Below are 16,028 nucleotides of genomic sequence, written 5' to 3'. Positions count from 1 at the left end.
TTCTTTGCTAATAAAATTTTTAACTATTAGAGAAAAATTACTCATAACCATCCCAAAGACATATCGTTCTCTTTGGCTGCTTTCAGTAATGCCGGTATTTGGTTAGACTCTTTCTCTCCGATTGTTCTGTCTGAGTTATTTTCATTAGTTACTTCTCTTCAAACCATCAACATGTCTATGAGGACTCCCATTCCTACCAGGCTGCTCAAGGAAGTCCTACCATTAATTAATGCTTCGATCTTAAATATGATCAATCTATCTTTATTAATTGGCTATGTACCACAGGCTTTTAAGGTGGCAGTAATTAAACCATTACTTAAAAAGCCATCACTTGACCCAGCTATCTTAGCTAATATAGGCCAATCTTCCAACCTTCCTTTTCTCTCAAAAACTCTTGAAACGGTAGTTGTAAACAGCTAACTGATCATCTGCAGAGGAATGGTCTATTTGAAGAGTTCAGTCAGGTTTTAGAATTCATCATAGTACAGAAACAGCATTAGTGAAGGTTACAAATGATCTTCTTATGGCCTCAGACAGTGGCCTATCTCTGTGCTCGTCCTGTTAGACCTCAGTGCTGCTTTTGATACTATTGACCATAAATTTATTACAGAGATTAGAGCATGCCATAGGTATTAAAGGCACTGCGCTGCGGTGGTTTGAATCATATTTATCTAATAGATTACAATTTGTTCATGTAAATGAGGAATCTTCTTCACAGAATAAGGTTAATTATGGAGTTCCACAAGGTTCTGTGCTAGGACCAAATTTATTCACTTTATACATGCTTCCCTTAGGCAGTATTATTAGAAAACATTGCTTAAATTTTCATTGTTACGCAGATGATACCCAGCTTTATCTATCCATGGAACCAGAGGACACACACCAATTAGATAACTGCAGGATTGTCTTACAGACATAAAGACATGGATGACATCTAATTTCCTGCTTTTAAACTCAGATAAAACTGAAGTTATTGTACTTGGTCCCACAAATCTTAGAAACATGGTGTCTAACCAGATCCTTACTCTGGATGGCATTACCCTGACCTCCAGTAATACTGTGAGAAATCTTGGAGTCATTTTTGATCAGGATATGTTCTGCAATGCGCATATTAAGCAAATATGTAGGACTGCTTTTTACATTTGCGCGATATCTCTAAAATTAGAAAGGTCTTGTCTCAGAGTGATGCTGAAAATCTAATTCATGCATTTATTTCTTCTAGGCTGGACGATTGTAATTCATTATTATCAGGTTGTCCTAAAGTTCCTTGAAAGTCTCAGTTACTTCAAAATGCGCAGCTAGAGTACTAAGGCTGATCAGGTGACCCTGAACCATCCCTTAGTTCTGCTGCTATAGACGTAGATAGACTGCTGGGGGGGTTCCCATGATGCACTGAGTGTTTCTTTCTCTTTTGCTCTGTATGCCACCACTCTGCATTTAATCATTAGTGATTGATCTCTGCTCCCCTCCACAGCATGTCTTTTTCCTGATTCTCTTCTCTCAGCCCCAACCAGTCCCAGCAGAAGACTGCCCCTCCCTGAGCCTGGTTCTGCTGGAGGTTTCTTCCTGTTAAAAGGAAGTTTTTCCTTCCCACTGTCGCCAAGTGCTTGCTCACAGGGGGTCGTTTTGACCGTTGGGGTTTTTCTGTAATTATTGTATGGCTTTTGCCTTACAATATAAACCACCTTGGGGCAAACTGTTTTTTTGTGATTTGGCGCTATATAAATAAAATTGATTTGATTTGATAATCATAGATCTTCTTGTTTCCCACTATTTGGATTAGTCACGTTATTTCCTACTTTTGTTTCCCCTTTTGTTTTGTTCACGCATTGCTTGTCTCTAACACGTCACGTTATTCACTGCTAGTTTTTCTGTCACTTACTTAACTTGCTTTGCGCTGTTGATTTTTCAGCCACTTAGTTATCTTGCGCCAGTTCACTTTGCTTTTGCCTCACTGCACTTTCTTGCACTTATCTTTGTCTTCCCTGGTCACACCCCCTTCCAGCACCTTCTGCACACCTGCTCCTCATTTCTCACCCGATTATTCCACTGATATTTAAGCTCTCAGTCCTTTGCCAATTGTTTGATTTCATGTCACTCTCCAGCCTTAGTTTCAAGTTCACCTTTGCCACCTGTTTTTTGCCTGCTGATTTTTGACCTTGCTTTGTCCTCGACCTTGAGTTTGCCTTTGTCCTCTGATTGCCATCCTTGCTGTGTATTTTGACCTGTGCCTGTCTGTTGAACTACGCCTCAGCCTGTCGCCTGTCTGTTCCGTTGCCTCACCTGCTTGGATCACCTGTGTACTGACTCCCTGCTTGCTTTGATGATTAACCTTTTACTTCCTCCATCCCTGGTGAGAACTCGCATTTGTGTCCACCTGTTGTGAGTCACGCCAACGCCGTGCCTGACATTCTTTATTTATTATTTATTTATTTTACATAATTGAAAGCTGCTTTCAGAGTTGGGACCATCAAATCTATCTCTTTGTACCACTCCAAGGGGAAGACGTCTGGCCCCGGAGCTTTGTTAGTTTTAGATTCAAAAATAGCTTTTCTTATTTCAAGTTCAGTAATTTCAGATCTAAGACATTTATTGTGCCGCCATCATTTCAAAGCATCAGAGTTTTGTCTGGTTTCTGCTTAAAAGTAACTTAAGAATGATTTAAGAGTTTTAATTTGTCATCTGATTGGTTAATAATCACATTTTTCCTCTTTGATCGCTTTGGGTGAAGAGAGTCAGACTCAGATGGATCTGCTGTGGTCCCAAAAGAAGCATGCGCAGTGAAGGCAGGTGGGACCGATTTCTAGGGGAGGGGCCGTTCAGTCTGCGACACCGGTTCTCGATCCTCAGCCACTCTCTGCTTTTTCCTACATTTTCCCAGAATGCCTTTGGTGTTTCTCTGTATTTAATGTTTGAATGTTGGTTTGGTGTCTTTTAGCTCCAGGCGCTAATCCAGGAGGCCGACCCCGGGGCCGACTACCGTATTGACCGAGCGCTGAACGAGGCCTGTGAGTCCGTCATCCAGACCGCCTGCAAGCACATCCGCAGCGGCGACCCCATGTGAGTGTCCTCCGCCCTGTTTGACGACCTCACATGGCGTGTAGTTTGTGTCTGTGATCAGGATGATACATTCCGTAAAGCCTGAAGAGTTTTCTCTGGTTTGGTTCACGGTGGCGTGCTTGCTGAATATCGTTGTCTTGTGAACAGGATCTTGTCATGTCTGATGGAGCACCTCTACACGGAAAAGATGGTGGAGGACTGTGAGCACAGACTGCTGGAGCTGCAGTACTTCATCGCCAGAGACTGGAAGTGAGCACTGCTGTAGTACTACAGTGCACATTTATCTGAAAAATAAAATGACATTTAGCCACTCAAAGTACTGTATATAAAGTATCTGTGAGGCACATCATCACTACAAACAATATAGGGGATACATACTGTTTCTTATAACTGCTTGTACAGATCAGTGTCTGTCACGTGGCGGTTTTGTGGGCGACCTCTCAACGGTCACGGGTCGACCTGCTCGAAACTTGGCATGTGGGTTCACCTGGGGGTGGAGCACAAAATACTTAATTATCTTCCCATTGGACCGGAACCCTGAAAGTTCTTGGTGTCTGGAAAAAAAACTACTTTTCCTCTATAGGATCCAACTCAGCTGAATGTGGTACCGCGGTTCGGCCGGGTACATGCCCAAGTTAAGTCGCGAAGAGGCCAGAACCCTGAAAGTTCTTGCAGTAAAAAGAAATAAAAATACACTTCCTCCCAAAAGGAAAGTTTTCAACCAGTCAGTGCTTCATTCTGTTGTCAAAACACAAACTGTATTTATCTGTAAATCTGTGGTGTTGATCCGTAGGATCATGAGTCTGTCTCTTTCTCTCTCTGCTTCCTCCATTTTTACAAATCACAGGTTTATTTTACATGAAAAATTGCACAAGGACACGTGATCCAGTGGAATATTTATCATTTTGTAGCTGATATTCTGAGTTCATTGAAATTTTGCAGACATCAGCACAAATTACCCCATTGTGGGGTTCTGCACCTCCGTAGACAAGTAACCCTCCCTTTACCAGGTACAGGCTTGGGTAACCCTATGACCCCAAAAGGTCAAAGTAAATCTGCTCAAAAATCTTTTTAACGATCACATTTCAGGAATTGGCCCTTCAACTACTTACTTTTACCACTGTGCAACGGTCTGTAGGGTCACTGTGTGTGGGGGAGTACTGTGACTTGCTGCCTCTGTGACTCTTTGATTCACTGAATCAGTCATTCAATGACTCTGTGACTGGCTGACTGACTCTTCAATTCACCATCTGTTACTCACTGCTTCAGTTATGTGACATTTCACTTGTGAAGAGTACTTAGTTGTACTGATCTTATTGTCACTAAACTTGGTGTATAACATAACAAGCATATGCCAAATCAATTTTATTTACTATAGCCGCAATCACAACAAACAGTTGCCTCAAGGCGCTTTATATTGTAAGGCACGGCCATACAATAATTACGTAAAAACCCCAACGGTCAAACGACCCCCTGTGAGCAAGCCCTTGGCGACAGTGGGAAGGAAAAACTTCCTTTAACAGGAAGAAACCTCCAGCAGAACCAGGCTCAGGGAGGGGGGCAGTCTTCTGCTGGGACTGGTTGGGGCTGAGAGGAGAGAATCAGGAAAAAGACATGCTGTGGAGGGGAGCAGAGATCAATCACTAATGATTAAATGCAGAGTGGTGCATACAGAGCAAAAAGAGAAAGAAACACTCAGTGCTCATGGGAACCCCCCAGCAGTCTGTCTATAGCAGCATAACTAAGGGATGTTTCAGGGTCACCTGATCCAGCCCTAAACTATAAGCTTTAGCAAAAAAGTTTTTTAAGCCTAATCTTAAAAGTAGAGAGGGTGTCTGTCTCCCTGATCTGAATTGGGAGCTGGTTCCACAGGAGAGGAGCCTGAAAACTGAACGGCTCTGCCTCCCATTCTACTCTTACAAACCTCTGGAACTACAAGTAAGCCTGCCAGTCTGAGAGTTGAAGCGCTCTATTGGGGTGATATTGGTACTATGAGGTCCCTAAGATAAGATGGGACCTGATTATTCAAACCTTAAGTAAGAAGAATTTTAAATTCTATTCTAGAATTAAGAGGAAGCCAATGAAGAGAGGCCAATATGGGTGAGATATGTTTCTCTCCTTCTAGTCCCTGTCAGTACTCTAGCTGCAGCATTTGAATTAACTGAAGACTTTTCAAGGAACTTTTAGGACAACCTGATATAATGAATTACAATAGTCCAGCCTAGAGGAAATAAATGCCATGAATAGTTTTCAGCATCACTCTGAGACAAGACCTTTCTAATTTTAGAGATATTGCACAAATGCAAAAAAGCAGTCTACATATTTGTTTAATATTAGCATTGAGTGGACATATCCTGATCAAAAATAACTCCAGATTTCTCACAGTATTATTAGAAGTCAGGGTAATGCCATCCAGAGTAAGGATTTGGTTAGACACCATGTTTCTAAGATTTGTGGGGCCAAGTACAATAACTTCAGTTTTATGAGTTAAAAGCAGGAATTAGAGGTCATCCATGTCTTAGGAATGGGGTTCTAATAAACATGTTGATGGTTTGGATGAAGTAAACTAATGAAAATAACTCAGACAGAACAATCGGAGAGAAAGAGTCTAACCAAATACCGGCATCACTTGAAAGCAGCCAAAGATAACGATATGTCTTGGGATGGTTATGAGTAATTTTTTTCTCTAATAGTTAAATTTATTAGCAAAGAAAGTCATGGAAGTCATTGCTAGTTAAAGTTAAAGGTAATACTCGGCTCAATATAGCTCTGACTCTTTGTCAGCCTGGCTACAGTGCTGAAAAGAAACCTGGGGGTTGTTCTTATTTTCTTAGTGATGAGTAGTAAGATGTCCTAGCTTTATGGAGGGCTTTTTTTATAGAGCAACAGACTTTTTCCAGGCTAAGTGAAGATCTTCTAAATTAGTGAGACGCCATTTCCTCTCCAACTTACGGGTTATCTTTTAAGCTGCGAGTTTGTGAGTTATACCACGGAGTCAGGCACTTCTGATTTAAGGCTCTCTTTTTCAGAGGAGCTACAGCATCCAAAGTTGTCTTCAGTGAGGATGTAAAACTATTGACGAGATACTCTATCTCACTCACAGAGTTTAGGTAGCTACTCTGCACTGTGTTGGTATATGGCATTAGAGAACATAAAGAAGGAATCATATCCTTTAACCTAGTTACAGCGCTTTCTGAAAGACTTCTAGTGTAATGAAACTTATTCCCCACTGCTGGGTAGTCCATCAGAGTACCATAAGTCAGAACAAGATCTAAGATATGATTAAAGTGGTGGGTGGACTCATTTACATTTTGAGCAAAGCCAATTGAGTCTAATAATAGATTAAATGCAGTGTTGAGGCTGTCATTCTCAGCATCTGTGTGGATGTTAAAATCGCCCACTATAATTATCTTATCTGAGCTAAGCACTAAGTCAGACAAAAGGTCTGAAAATTCACAGAGAAACTCACAGTAACGACCAGGAGGACGATAGATAATAACAAATAAAACTGGTTTTGGGGACTTCCAATTTGGATGGACACGACTAAGAGTCAAGCTTTCAAATGAATTAAAGCTCTGTCTGGGTTTTGTATTAATTAATAAGCTGGAATGGAAGATTGCTGCTAATCCTCCGCCTCGGCTCGTGCTACGAGCATTCTGACAGTTAGTGTGACTCGGGGGTGTTGACTCATTTAAACTAACATATTCATCCTGCTGTAACCAGATTTCTGTAAGACAGTGACCCATAACAAGCCTGTTGACCTTGGGTGGGTCTAAGGTCAAGGTTCTTTTATAAAGTAACATAAGTTGTACTTTATAAAAAACTTATGAGTGCAGTAACATCTTTCCTTATTGTCTCAAAACTGCTCCTGTAGCTGATGGCGGTTTGTCACGGTGCCGTGGGTTAATGCACTTGTCTGAAAACACAGACTTGGCATGCCTAAAGGTTTTGCACAGTGCGGTGTGTGTGTGTGTGTCACACAGATGTGATGACAGACAGATGTGTTAAGTAAAACTGTTAAGTTGTTGGTGGGGAAAATGGACAGTTCACATACTTCCTGTGTTTCCTCTGCAGTGTGTTTTTCAGGGTGTCGCCTCCGTTCGGTGGTATCTGATCTTTTATTCTGTGGTGCTCTTTAGGTTGGACCCCATTCTGTATAAGAAATGTCAGGGCGATGCTGCCCGCCTCTGCCACGCCCACGGCTGGAATGAGACCAGTGAGATGATGCCACCCGCCACCATTTTTTCCTGCTTATATCGCCACGCCTACCGCTCAGTTGAGCAAGGACGAAGGGTAAGTCGCCACAGTCAATCATCACAGGAATGTTTCTGATTGACCTGTTGACCCTCTGGGGTCCATGCACGCGCTGGTGTGTCCAAGTGTACTTTTTGTCATATTGTTATTATTACAGTTGTATGTAAAAGTTTGGGCACCCCATTATGTTCCTTAAACAACCAATGTTGTCTGGATCAGACGTTTAAGGAAAATATCATATAGCAGACAAACACACTGATATTTGAGAAATGAAATGAAGTTTCTAGTATTTACAGAAAGTGTGCAATAATTATTTAAACAAAATTAGGCAGGTGCATAAATTTGGGCACCCTTGTCATTTTATTGATTTGAATCCATTTATCACTAATTATTGGAACACAAAATTGGTTTGGTAAGCTCACTGACCCTTGACCTCCTTCCACAGGTGAATCCAATCATGAGAAAGGGTATTTAAGGTGGCCATTTACAAATGTTTCCCCTCTGTGCATCTCTTCTAATGAGTGGGAACATGGGAGCCTGAGATGTTTTGTAAGAATGGTCCAAAATACCTTCAACCAGAATCCAGACTCTCATTGGAAGCTATAGGCAGGCATGCACATAATTGGTACTTATGGTGCTTGTGCATGCTAAAAATAAGTGATGCGCAGCAGAAAACACAAGGGAAGTGCTTCATAAGCAGAAAGCAGTGATAGATTGTAAGAAAAGTGTTTCCCTCTGCTGTGCATCAATGATGTATAGCACACATGAGCACAATGAGTACCAGTTATGTGTACCCCTGGCTGTAGGGAGCATTTAGAGGCTGTTATTTCGGCAAAAAGAAGATCTACTAAATATTGATGTTTTTTTTTCTGTTGTGGTGCCCAAATTTACGCACCTGCCTAATTTTGTTTAAAGAATTATTGCACACTTTCTGTAAATCCTATAAACTTCATTTCACTTCTCAAATATCACTGTTTGTCTGCTATATGATATATTTAACTGAAATTGCTGATCCAAACGGCTAATGATTTATAAAGGAAAATCATGGAAATCATCAGGGGGGCACAAACGTTTACATACAACTGTAGATGAGTGACGGAATGTCTCGGAGACTTCCTTCAGCCACTTTCTAAAACTATAAATTCTCAGCTGTAATATCCATTTCTCTTTTGGACTGTCTTTGCTTCCCAGCCAATCCTCGAGGCCAGATAAGGTCACATGGTTAGGTCTCCTCTCATCCTGTTAGTGGCTGCACTCACTGCTGAAACATGCAATGATCAAATTCTGACACAAGGATGCTGTCGGCCTAAAAACCCTTTATTTTGATTAGTCTTATAAAGAGTCATTGTGCCAATAACACATGTAGAGGATATTATTTTTATTTTCCCCAGGTTTGGTGCAACAATTCTTTTTTTCTTATTTTTTTTTTCAAGTTATCAATGGACATTTTTTTTACATCAATTTTCATAACTAATGAAATGTAAATATTATTTTTACAAACATGCTGTTTTGGAACTTTCAGATTTCTGTCATGTAGTTAGTTCCCAGTGGGCAGATTTGCAGCACGGCACATTTTTATTTTATTTATTTATTATACATTGTTTTAGCATCATGCATGTTTCATATATCGCACACCTTTTTTGTCCCAAAGACTTTGGTAAACCCATTTCTAGCACCTAAACAGTTAATTCACATGAATGAAAATGTGTAGTCATTAAAAATGTGCAACATTTCAAAAAGCATAGTTCATGTTTTCAGCTTTAGAGCTAATTATTTTTCACAGACAAATATGTCTCTCATTCAGAAAGCTGAGCCTGTTCTCAACATTTTCCTGTGGGGGGTGCTCCAGGAGTATGGGGTCCGGGGTCCTTTGCTAAGGGCTATCCGGTCCCTGTACGACCGCAGCAGGAGCTTGGTTCACATTGCCGGTAGTAAGTCAAACCTGTTTCCAGTGCACATTGGCTTCTGCCAGGGCTGCCCTTTGTCACCGGTTCTGTTCTTTATCTTTATGGACAGAATTTCTAGGCGCAGCCAGGGTGTAGAGGGGTCTGGTTTGGGAACCACAGAATTTTTTTTTTTTTCTTTTTCCAGCTTATGTACCAGTGCCAGGGCCTCATGCCCACAGTTGGTCGCAATGTTTCTGTGTAGGCTCTCAGTTGTCCAGGTGGTTTCCATAGTAGAGAAGCTTGAATCTTCGACTGGACTGGGTTGTTTGACGCGAGGATGTTTCGCTTCAAATCGCAGAAGCTTCCTCAGCTAAAATTCTTGCTCTGGTGGTCTGACTTCTGTCTTGACTCTTGTAGAGAAGAATAATGATAATTTATTTTTCTTCAACCCAGTCCAGTCGAAGATTCAAGCTTCTCTACTATAGAACCACAGAATCTCATCTCTGCTGTTTACGGACGATGTGGTTCTGTTGGCTTCGTCAAATCAGGACCTTCTGCGTGCACTGGGGCGTTTTGCAGCTGAGTGTGAAGCGTCTGGAATGAAGATCAGCACCTCCAAATCCGAGGCCATGGTTCTCGACCGGAAACAGGTGCCTTGCCCTCTTCAGGTCGGTGGAGTGTCCTTGCCTCAAGTGGAGGAGTTTAAGTGTCTCGGGGTCTTGTTCACAAGTGAGGGACGGATGGAGCGTGAGATCGACAGACAGATTGGTGCAGTGATGCGGTCACTGTATCGGACCGTCGTGGTGAAGAGAGCTGAGTAGGGGGGCAAAGCTCTCGATTTACCGATCGATCTATGTTCCGACCCTCACCTATGGTCATGAGATTTGGCTCATGACTGAAAGAACGAGATCGCGAGTACAAGCGACCAAGATGAGTTTCCTTCGCAGGGTGGCTGGGCACTCCCTTAGAGATAGGGTGAGGAGCTCGGAGTCGAGGCGCTGCTCCTCCATGTTGAAAGGAGCCAGCTGAGGTGGCTCGGGCATCTTTTCCGAATGCCCCCTGGACGCCTCGCTGGAGAGGTGTTCCGGGGAAGACCCAGGAGATGCTGGAGGGACTACATCTCTTGCTGGCTTGGGAACACCTTGGGGTACCCCCCGGAGGAGCTGGGGGAGGTGTGTGTGGATCGGGGGGTCTGGGCTGCTTTGCTCTGGATGGTAAGGTGATGATAAGGTGCAGCTCCATCCAGAGCTGCACCTTAAACAGAGAGGAAAAAACAGAATCAGGCATCAGAAAGACATGAAAAAAAAGTTGTATAATTTGCCAGCATTAATCATCAAGAAAAACAGGAAATACTAAGGTGATCGCCGTCCGCTAGCCCTAAGCTTCACTAAAAGACCCAGAATTTAGGTAAAGTTGAGGCCGCAGCCCAGCCCAGTTACTAATAACATGAATTAAGAGTAAAAAGCGTAAAACAAAACTGTACCAGTATGCTAGCCATATGAAAGGGAAAATAAGTGCGTCTTAAGTCTGGACTTGAAAGTCTTTTCAGAGTCTGACTGTTTTATTGATGCAGGGAGATCATTCCACAGAACAGGGGCACGATGAGAGAAAGCTCTGTGACCCACAGACTTCTTATTCACCTTAGGGACACAATGTAGTCCTGCACCCTGAGACACAAAGCCCGGGCCGATACGTAGGGTTTAATTAGGTCAGCTAGGTAGGGAGGTGCCAGTCCATGAATAATTTTATAGGTTACTCAGCCACATGGGGTGTGCAGCCAGTACATTCTGAGTGCCGGTCCCAAGCCCGGATAAATGAGGGTTGCATCAGGAAGGGCATCCGGTGTAAAACAAGCCAGCCCAATAATGCAGACTAAGAATCGAATTCCCATACTGGCTCTGTTGCGGCCCGGATTAACAACGTCCGCCACCGGTGCTATTGCCCAACAGGGTGCCGGTGGAAATTGGGCTACTGCTGGGCGAAGACGACGAAGAAGAGGAGGAAAACGTTGCTACAAACGGCGGGAGAAGAAGAAAACTAGAAGGGTGGAAATGAGAGTGGGGACTTTGAATGTTGGTAGTATGACTGGTAAAGGGAGAGAGCTGGCCGATATGATGGAGAGGAGAAAGGTAGACATTGTGTGTGCAAGAGACCAAGTGGAAGGGAAGTAAGAGCAGGAGCATCGGCGGTGGGTACAAGTTGTATCATGGTGAGGACAGGAAGAGAAATGGTGTTGGGGTCATTTTAAAGGAAGAGTATGTTAAAAGTGTGTTGGAGGTTAAGCGAGTGTCTGACAGGGTGATGAGTGTGAAGTTGGAAAATGAAGGGGTGATGATGAATATCATCAGTGCATATGCCCCACAGGTAGGTTGTGAGATGAAGGAGAAAGATTTCTGGAGTGTGTTAGATGAGGTGGTGGAGAGTGAACCCAAGCATGAAAGAGTGGTGATAGGAGCGGACTTCAATGGGCATGTTGGTGAAGGGAACAGAGGTGATGAGGAAGTAATGGGTAGATATGGTATCAAGGATAGGAATGGGGAAGGACAGATGGTAGTTGATTTTGCAAAAAGGATGGAAATGGCTGTGGTGATACCTACTTTAAGAAAAGGGAGGAGCACAGGGTAACATGTAAGAGTGGAGGAAGGTGCACACAGGTGGACTACATTCTTTATAGGAGATGCAAGCTAAAAGAAATCACACTAGACAGCATAGGATGGTTGTTTGCAGGATGACTTTAGAGGTAAAGAAGAAGAGAGTGAGAGCTCAAAGGATCAGATGGTGGAAGCTGAAGGAAGAAGACTGTTGTGTGAAATTTAGCGAGCGGGTGAGAGAAGCACAGGATGGAGGGGAAGCAGTTTTGGACAACTGGAAAAGTACTGCAGATGTGGTGAGGGAGACAGCAAGGACAGTACTGGGTATGACATCTGTACAGTGGAAGGAAGACAAGGAGACTTGGTGGTGGAATGAAGAGGTCCAGAAAAGCATAAGGAGAAAGAGGTTGACGAAAAGGTTTTGAGATAATCGGAGAGATGAAGAAAGTAGACAGGAGTACAAGGAGATGCGGCGTAAGGCGAGAAGAGAAGTGGCAAAAGCAAAGGAAAAGGCATATTGCGAGCTGTACAAGACGTTGAATAGTAAGGAAGGAGAAAAGGACTTGTACCAATTGGCCAGACAAAGGGACAGAGCTGGAAAGGATGTGCAGCAGGTTAGGGTGGTAAAAGATGCACATGGTAATGTGCTGACAAGTGAGGAGTGTGTGCTGAGAAGGTGGAAGGAATATTTTGAAGAGCTGATGAATAAAGAAAATGAGCGAGAGAAAAGGCTGGATGATGTGGTGAGAGTAAATCAGGAAGTACAAGAGATTAGTAAGGAAGAAGTGAGGGCTGCTATGAAGAGGATGAAGAGTGGAAAGGCAGTTGGTCCAGATGACATTCCAGTGGAGGCATGGAAATGTCTAGGAGAGATGGCAGTAGAGTTTCTAACCAGATTGTTTAATAAAATCTTGGAAAGTGAGAGAATGCCTGAGGAATGGAGACGAAGTGTGCTGGTTCCTATTTTCAAGAACAAGGGTGATGTGCAGAGCTGCAGTAACTACAGAGGCATAAAGCTGATCAGCCACAGCATGAAGTTATGGGAAAGAGTAGTAGAAGCTAGGCTTAGAAAACAGGTGAAGATCTGTGAGCAGCAATATGGTTTCATGCCGAGAAAGAGCACTACAGATGCAATGTTTGCTCTGAGAATACTGTTGGAAAAGTACAGAGAAGGACAGAAAGAGTTACATTGTGTGTTTGTGGACTTAGAAAAAGCTTATGATAGGGTGCCAAGAGAAGAGTTGTGGTATTGTATGAGGGAGTCTGGAGTGGCAGAGAAGTATGTTAGGGTAGTGCAGGACATGTACAAGAATAGTGTGACAGCGGTGAGATGCGCAGTCAGAATGACAGACTCATTCAAGGTGGAGGTGGGATTACACCAAGGATCAGCCCTGAGTCCTTTCTTGTTTGCAGTGGTGATGGACAGGTTGACAGATGAGATCAGACAGGAGTCCCCATGGACTATGATGTTTGCAGATGACATTGTGACCTGTAGTGAGAGTAGAGAGCAAGTTGAGTCTAGTCTGGAGAAGTGGAGATATGCTTTGGAGAGAAGGGGAATGAAAGTCAGTAGAAGCAAGACTGAGTACATGTGTGTGAATGAGAGGGAGCCCAGTGGAATAGTGCAGTTACAAGGAGTAGAAGTGGTGAAAGTAGATGAGTTTAAATATTTGGGGAAAACTGTTCAAAGTAATGGAGAGTGTGATAGAGAGGTGAAGAAGAGAGTGCAGGCAGGGTGGAGGGGGTGGAGAAAGGTGGCAGGAGTGATTTGTGACCGAAGAATATCAGCAAGAGTGAAGGGGAAAGTTTACAAAACAGTAGTGAGACCAGCTATGTTGTACAAACCGTACAACATAGCTGGTGGAGAGACGGTGGCACTAACAAAAAGACAGGAGGCAGAGCTGAAGATGTTGTGATTCTCTTTGAGAGTGACGAGGATGGACAAGATTAGGAATGAACATATCAGAGGGACAGCTCAGGTGGGACGGTTTGGAGACAAAGTCAGAGAGGCGAGACTGAGATGGTTTGGACATGTGCAGAGGAGGGACCCAGGGTATATAGGGAGAAGGATGCTGAGTATGGAGCCACCAGGCAGGAGGAGAAGAGGGAGGACAAAGAGAAGGTTTATGGATGTGCTGAGAGAGGACATGCAGGTGGTTGGTGTGACAGAGGAAGATACAGAGAACAGGGTGAGATGGAAATGATTGATCTGCTGTGGCGACCCCTAACGGGAACAGCAGAAAGACAAAGAAGTAGTAGCAGAACCTTAAAATCTGATCTCACTGGGACAGGAAGCCAGTGAAGAGACGCCAAAATGGGTGTAATGTGGTCGAACTTTCTGCTTCGTGTCAAAAGTCTGGCTGCAGCATTTTGAATCAATTGGAGAGCCCTAATGTTGGACTGTGGTAAACCAGAAAATAGAACATTGCAGTAGTCCAATCTAGAAGAGATGAACACATGGATCAGGGTCTCAGCATCAGCCATAGACAGGATGGGACGAATCTTCAATATATTTCGCAGGTGGAAGAAAGCAGTCCTTATATAATAATATTCCTTAATATTTGTAATATGGAGGTCAAAGGACAACGAAGGATCAAAAATTACTCCAAGGTTCCTCACTTTGTCAGTGTGATGTATGACACACGAGCCTAGGCCGAGTGTTAACTGGTCAAATTGATGCCGATGTCTCACTGGACCAAGAACCATCATTTCAGTCTTATCAGAGTTTAAAAGTAGGAAGTTTCTCCACATTCACTTCATTCACTTGTTTTTATGTGTTTCAACACCAGAGTGGGTACATCAGCCGGTAGGTTTGGAAGCAGTTGGTGACTGCTTGAAGCCTCATTTAGTACGGCTCTCGATGTTATCTTTTTCAAACCTAACTCTGGAACAGTGTTCAAATCATGGGTGCATGAAACCTTTTGAAGCAGTATTATTTGCAGTATCGACACAGTTTTGGTGCAATCCCTATCCACACGTTCTATCCATTCTTAAGTTATGGTTTCGTGTTTCTGTTCTATTCTACATTTCATCCTGGGCTTTAGTCCAAACTCCAGCCAGACCAGACAGTGTGTGTGAGAAAGAGCAAGTGGGTGAATGTGAGGCATCATTTTAAAGCACTTTGAGCTTATGATTCAGATGATATAAAATTGCAGTCCACAGTGGGAAACCTGTTTCTCCATCACAGCTGTTAGCTGGGTGCAGAGCATGGTCATCCTCCCCGCTGTTACAAGCTTGTTTTACTAACGTCTGTTGTGTTGATTTAATGTGGACAAATCACATGAGTGCCACCAGAGCTGTTGGTAATGTTTGACAACTTATCCAGCATGCATTCAACATCCAGTAGGTGGCAGTATGTCTGTAGAATATTACAAAATTACAAAATTTACCTTTGTAATACTGTTTGGATTGACCTAGTGGATCAGAGTTGACCAGAAACTAATCACGACGTGCGCTTGGTTAGTTTGTATTCTTCATTGTTTTTGAGTTACTGTCGACACTTGCTTAACAAGGTTTTTGCCATTAGCAGCGCAGAGAAAACATTGCTCCAGCTGCAGGATTGTAATCATGTCCATTTTGAGTCGCATGTTTGGAGGACTGTCACTTTAAGGTTCAAGGAAGTGTAAAAGTTGTAGTATTTGTCTTTGTGTCTAATGTGTCTTCACCTTGCCAGCTGTCCAGAGACTGTAAGGTGGAAGTGCAGAGGATCTCCACCAGAGGGCGCTGGATGTGAGCTGGACCTGAGCTCAGAACGTCTGTATGGCTGACCTGGGAAGTGGTGTCAGTGAGAAGCCGGAGGCTCCGGACAGGTAAGGCAGGACACGCCTTTGTACGCTGCTAGCTCTACCCATTACATCAACAAACATCACTCCAGTGGTTTCTGGGGGAGAAACCACCCGCATGTTCCTATATCTGAAAAATCCCTTATAGAGTGTGGCAGTTTGGACAAGTAATTTTTCTGGCAAAAAATATGAAGGTTGCATAAAATGAACAGGGCTTCATGCTGGAAAACGTTGTGCTGCTCTTTACTTGTGGAAAGGTTTTGTTAAAAGCTGTTTACTAGGAATTTATTTTTTTTATAATATTTCATAGATTTGTAGTTTATTTGAGAACATTTTATTTAACCTTCTACCAGGCAGCACTTTGCAATTATTTTATTTTCCTGTTTGTATAATGTTACAATAAATTGTTGGTTTAAACAACTAGCAAATTTAGGTTTTGCATTTTGTTCCCAAAC

At 43.0% G+C, this 16,028-nt stretch overlaps 1 protein-coding gene across 1 annotated transcript in view; it reads left to right on the top strand.

The window, feature by feature from the left end:
* LOC117516369 (Golgi apparatus protein 1-like) overlaps positions 1-16,028 on the top strand; it is a 67,233-nt gene that overhangs the window by 37,159 nt on the left and 14,046 nt on the right. Inside the window, 6 exon segments of the mRNA XM_034177334.1 lie at positions 2,939-3,060; positions 3,208-3,309; positions 7,200-7,353; positions 15,465-15,495; positions 15,498-15,589; positions 15,732-15,740. Of these exon segments, the coding sequence (XP_034033225.1) occupies positions 2,939-3,060; positions 3,208-3,309; positions 7,200-7,353; positions 15,465-15,495; positions 15,498-15,589; positions 15,732-15,740 (510 nt within the window).

This window comes from Thalassophryne amazonica, chromosome 8 (assembly GCF_902500255.1).
Source record: "Thalassophryne amazonica chromosome 8, fThaAma1.1, whole genome shotgun sequence".
In the NCBI taxonomy this organism is placed as follows: Eukaryota; Metazoa; Chordata; class Actinopteri; order Batrachoidiformes; family Batrachoididae; genus Thalassophryne; species Thalassophryne amazonica.
Note: the sequence above shows the minus strand (reverse complement) of the source record. Positions and strands in the feature narration are given on the sequence as shown.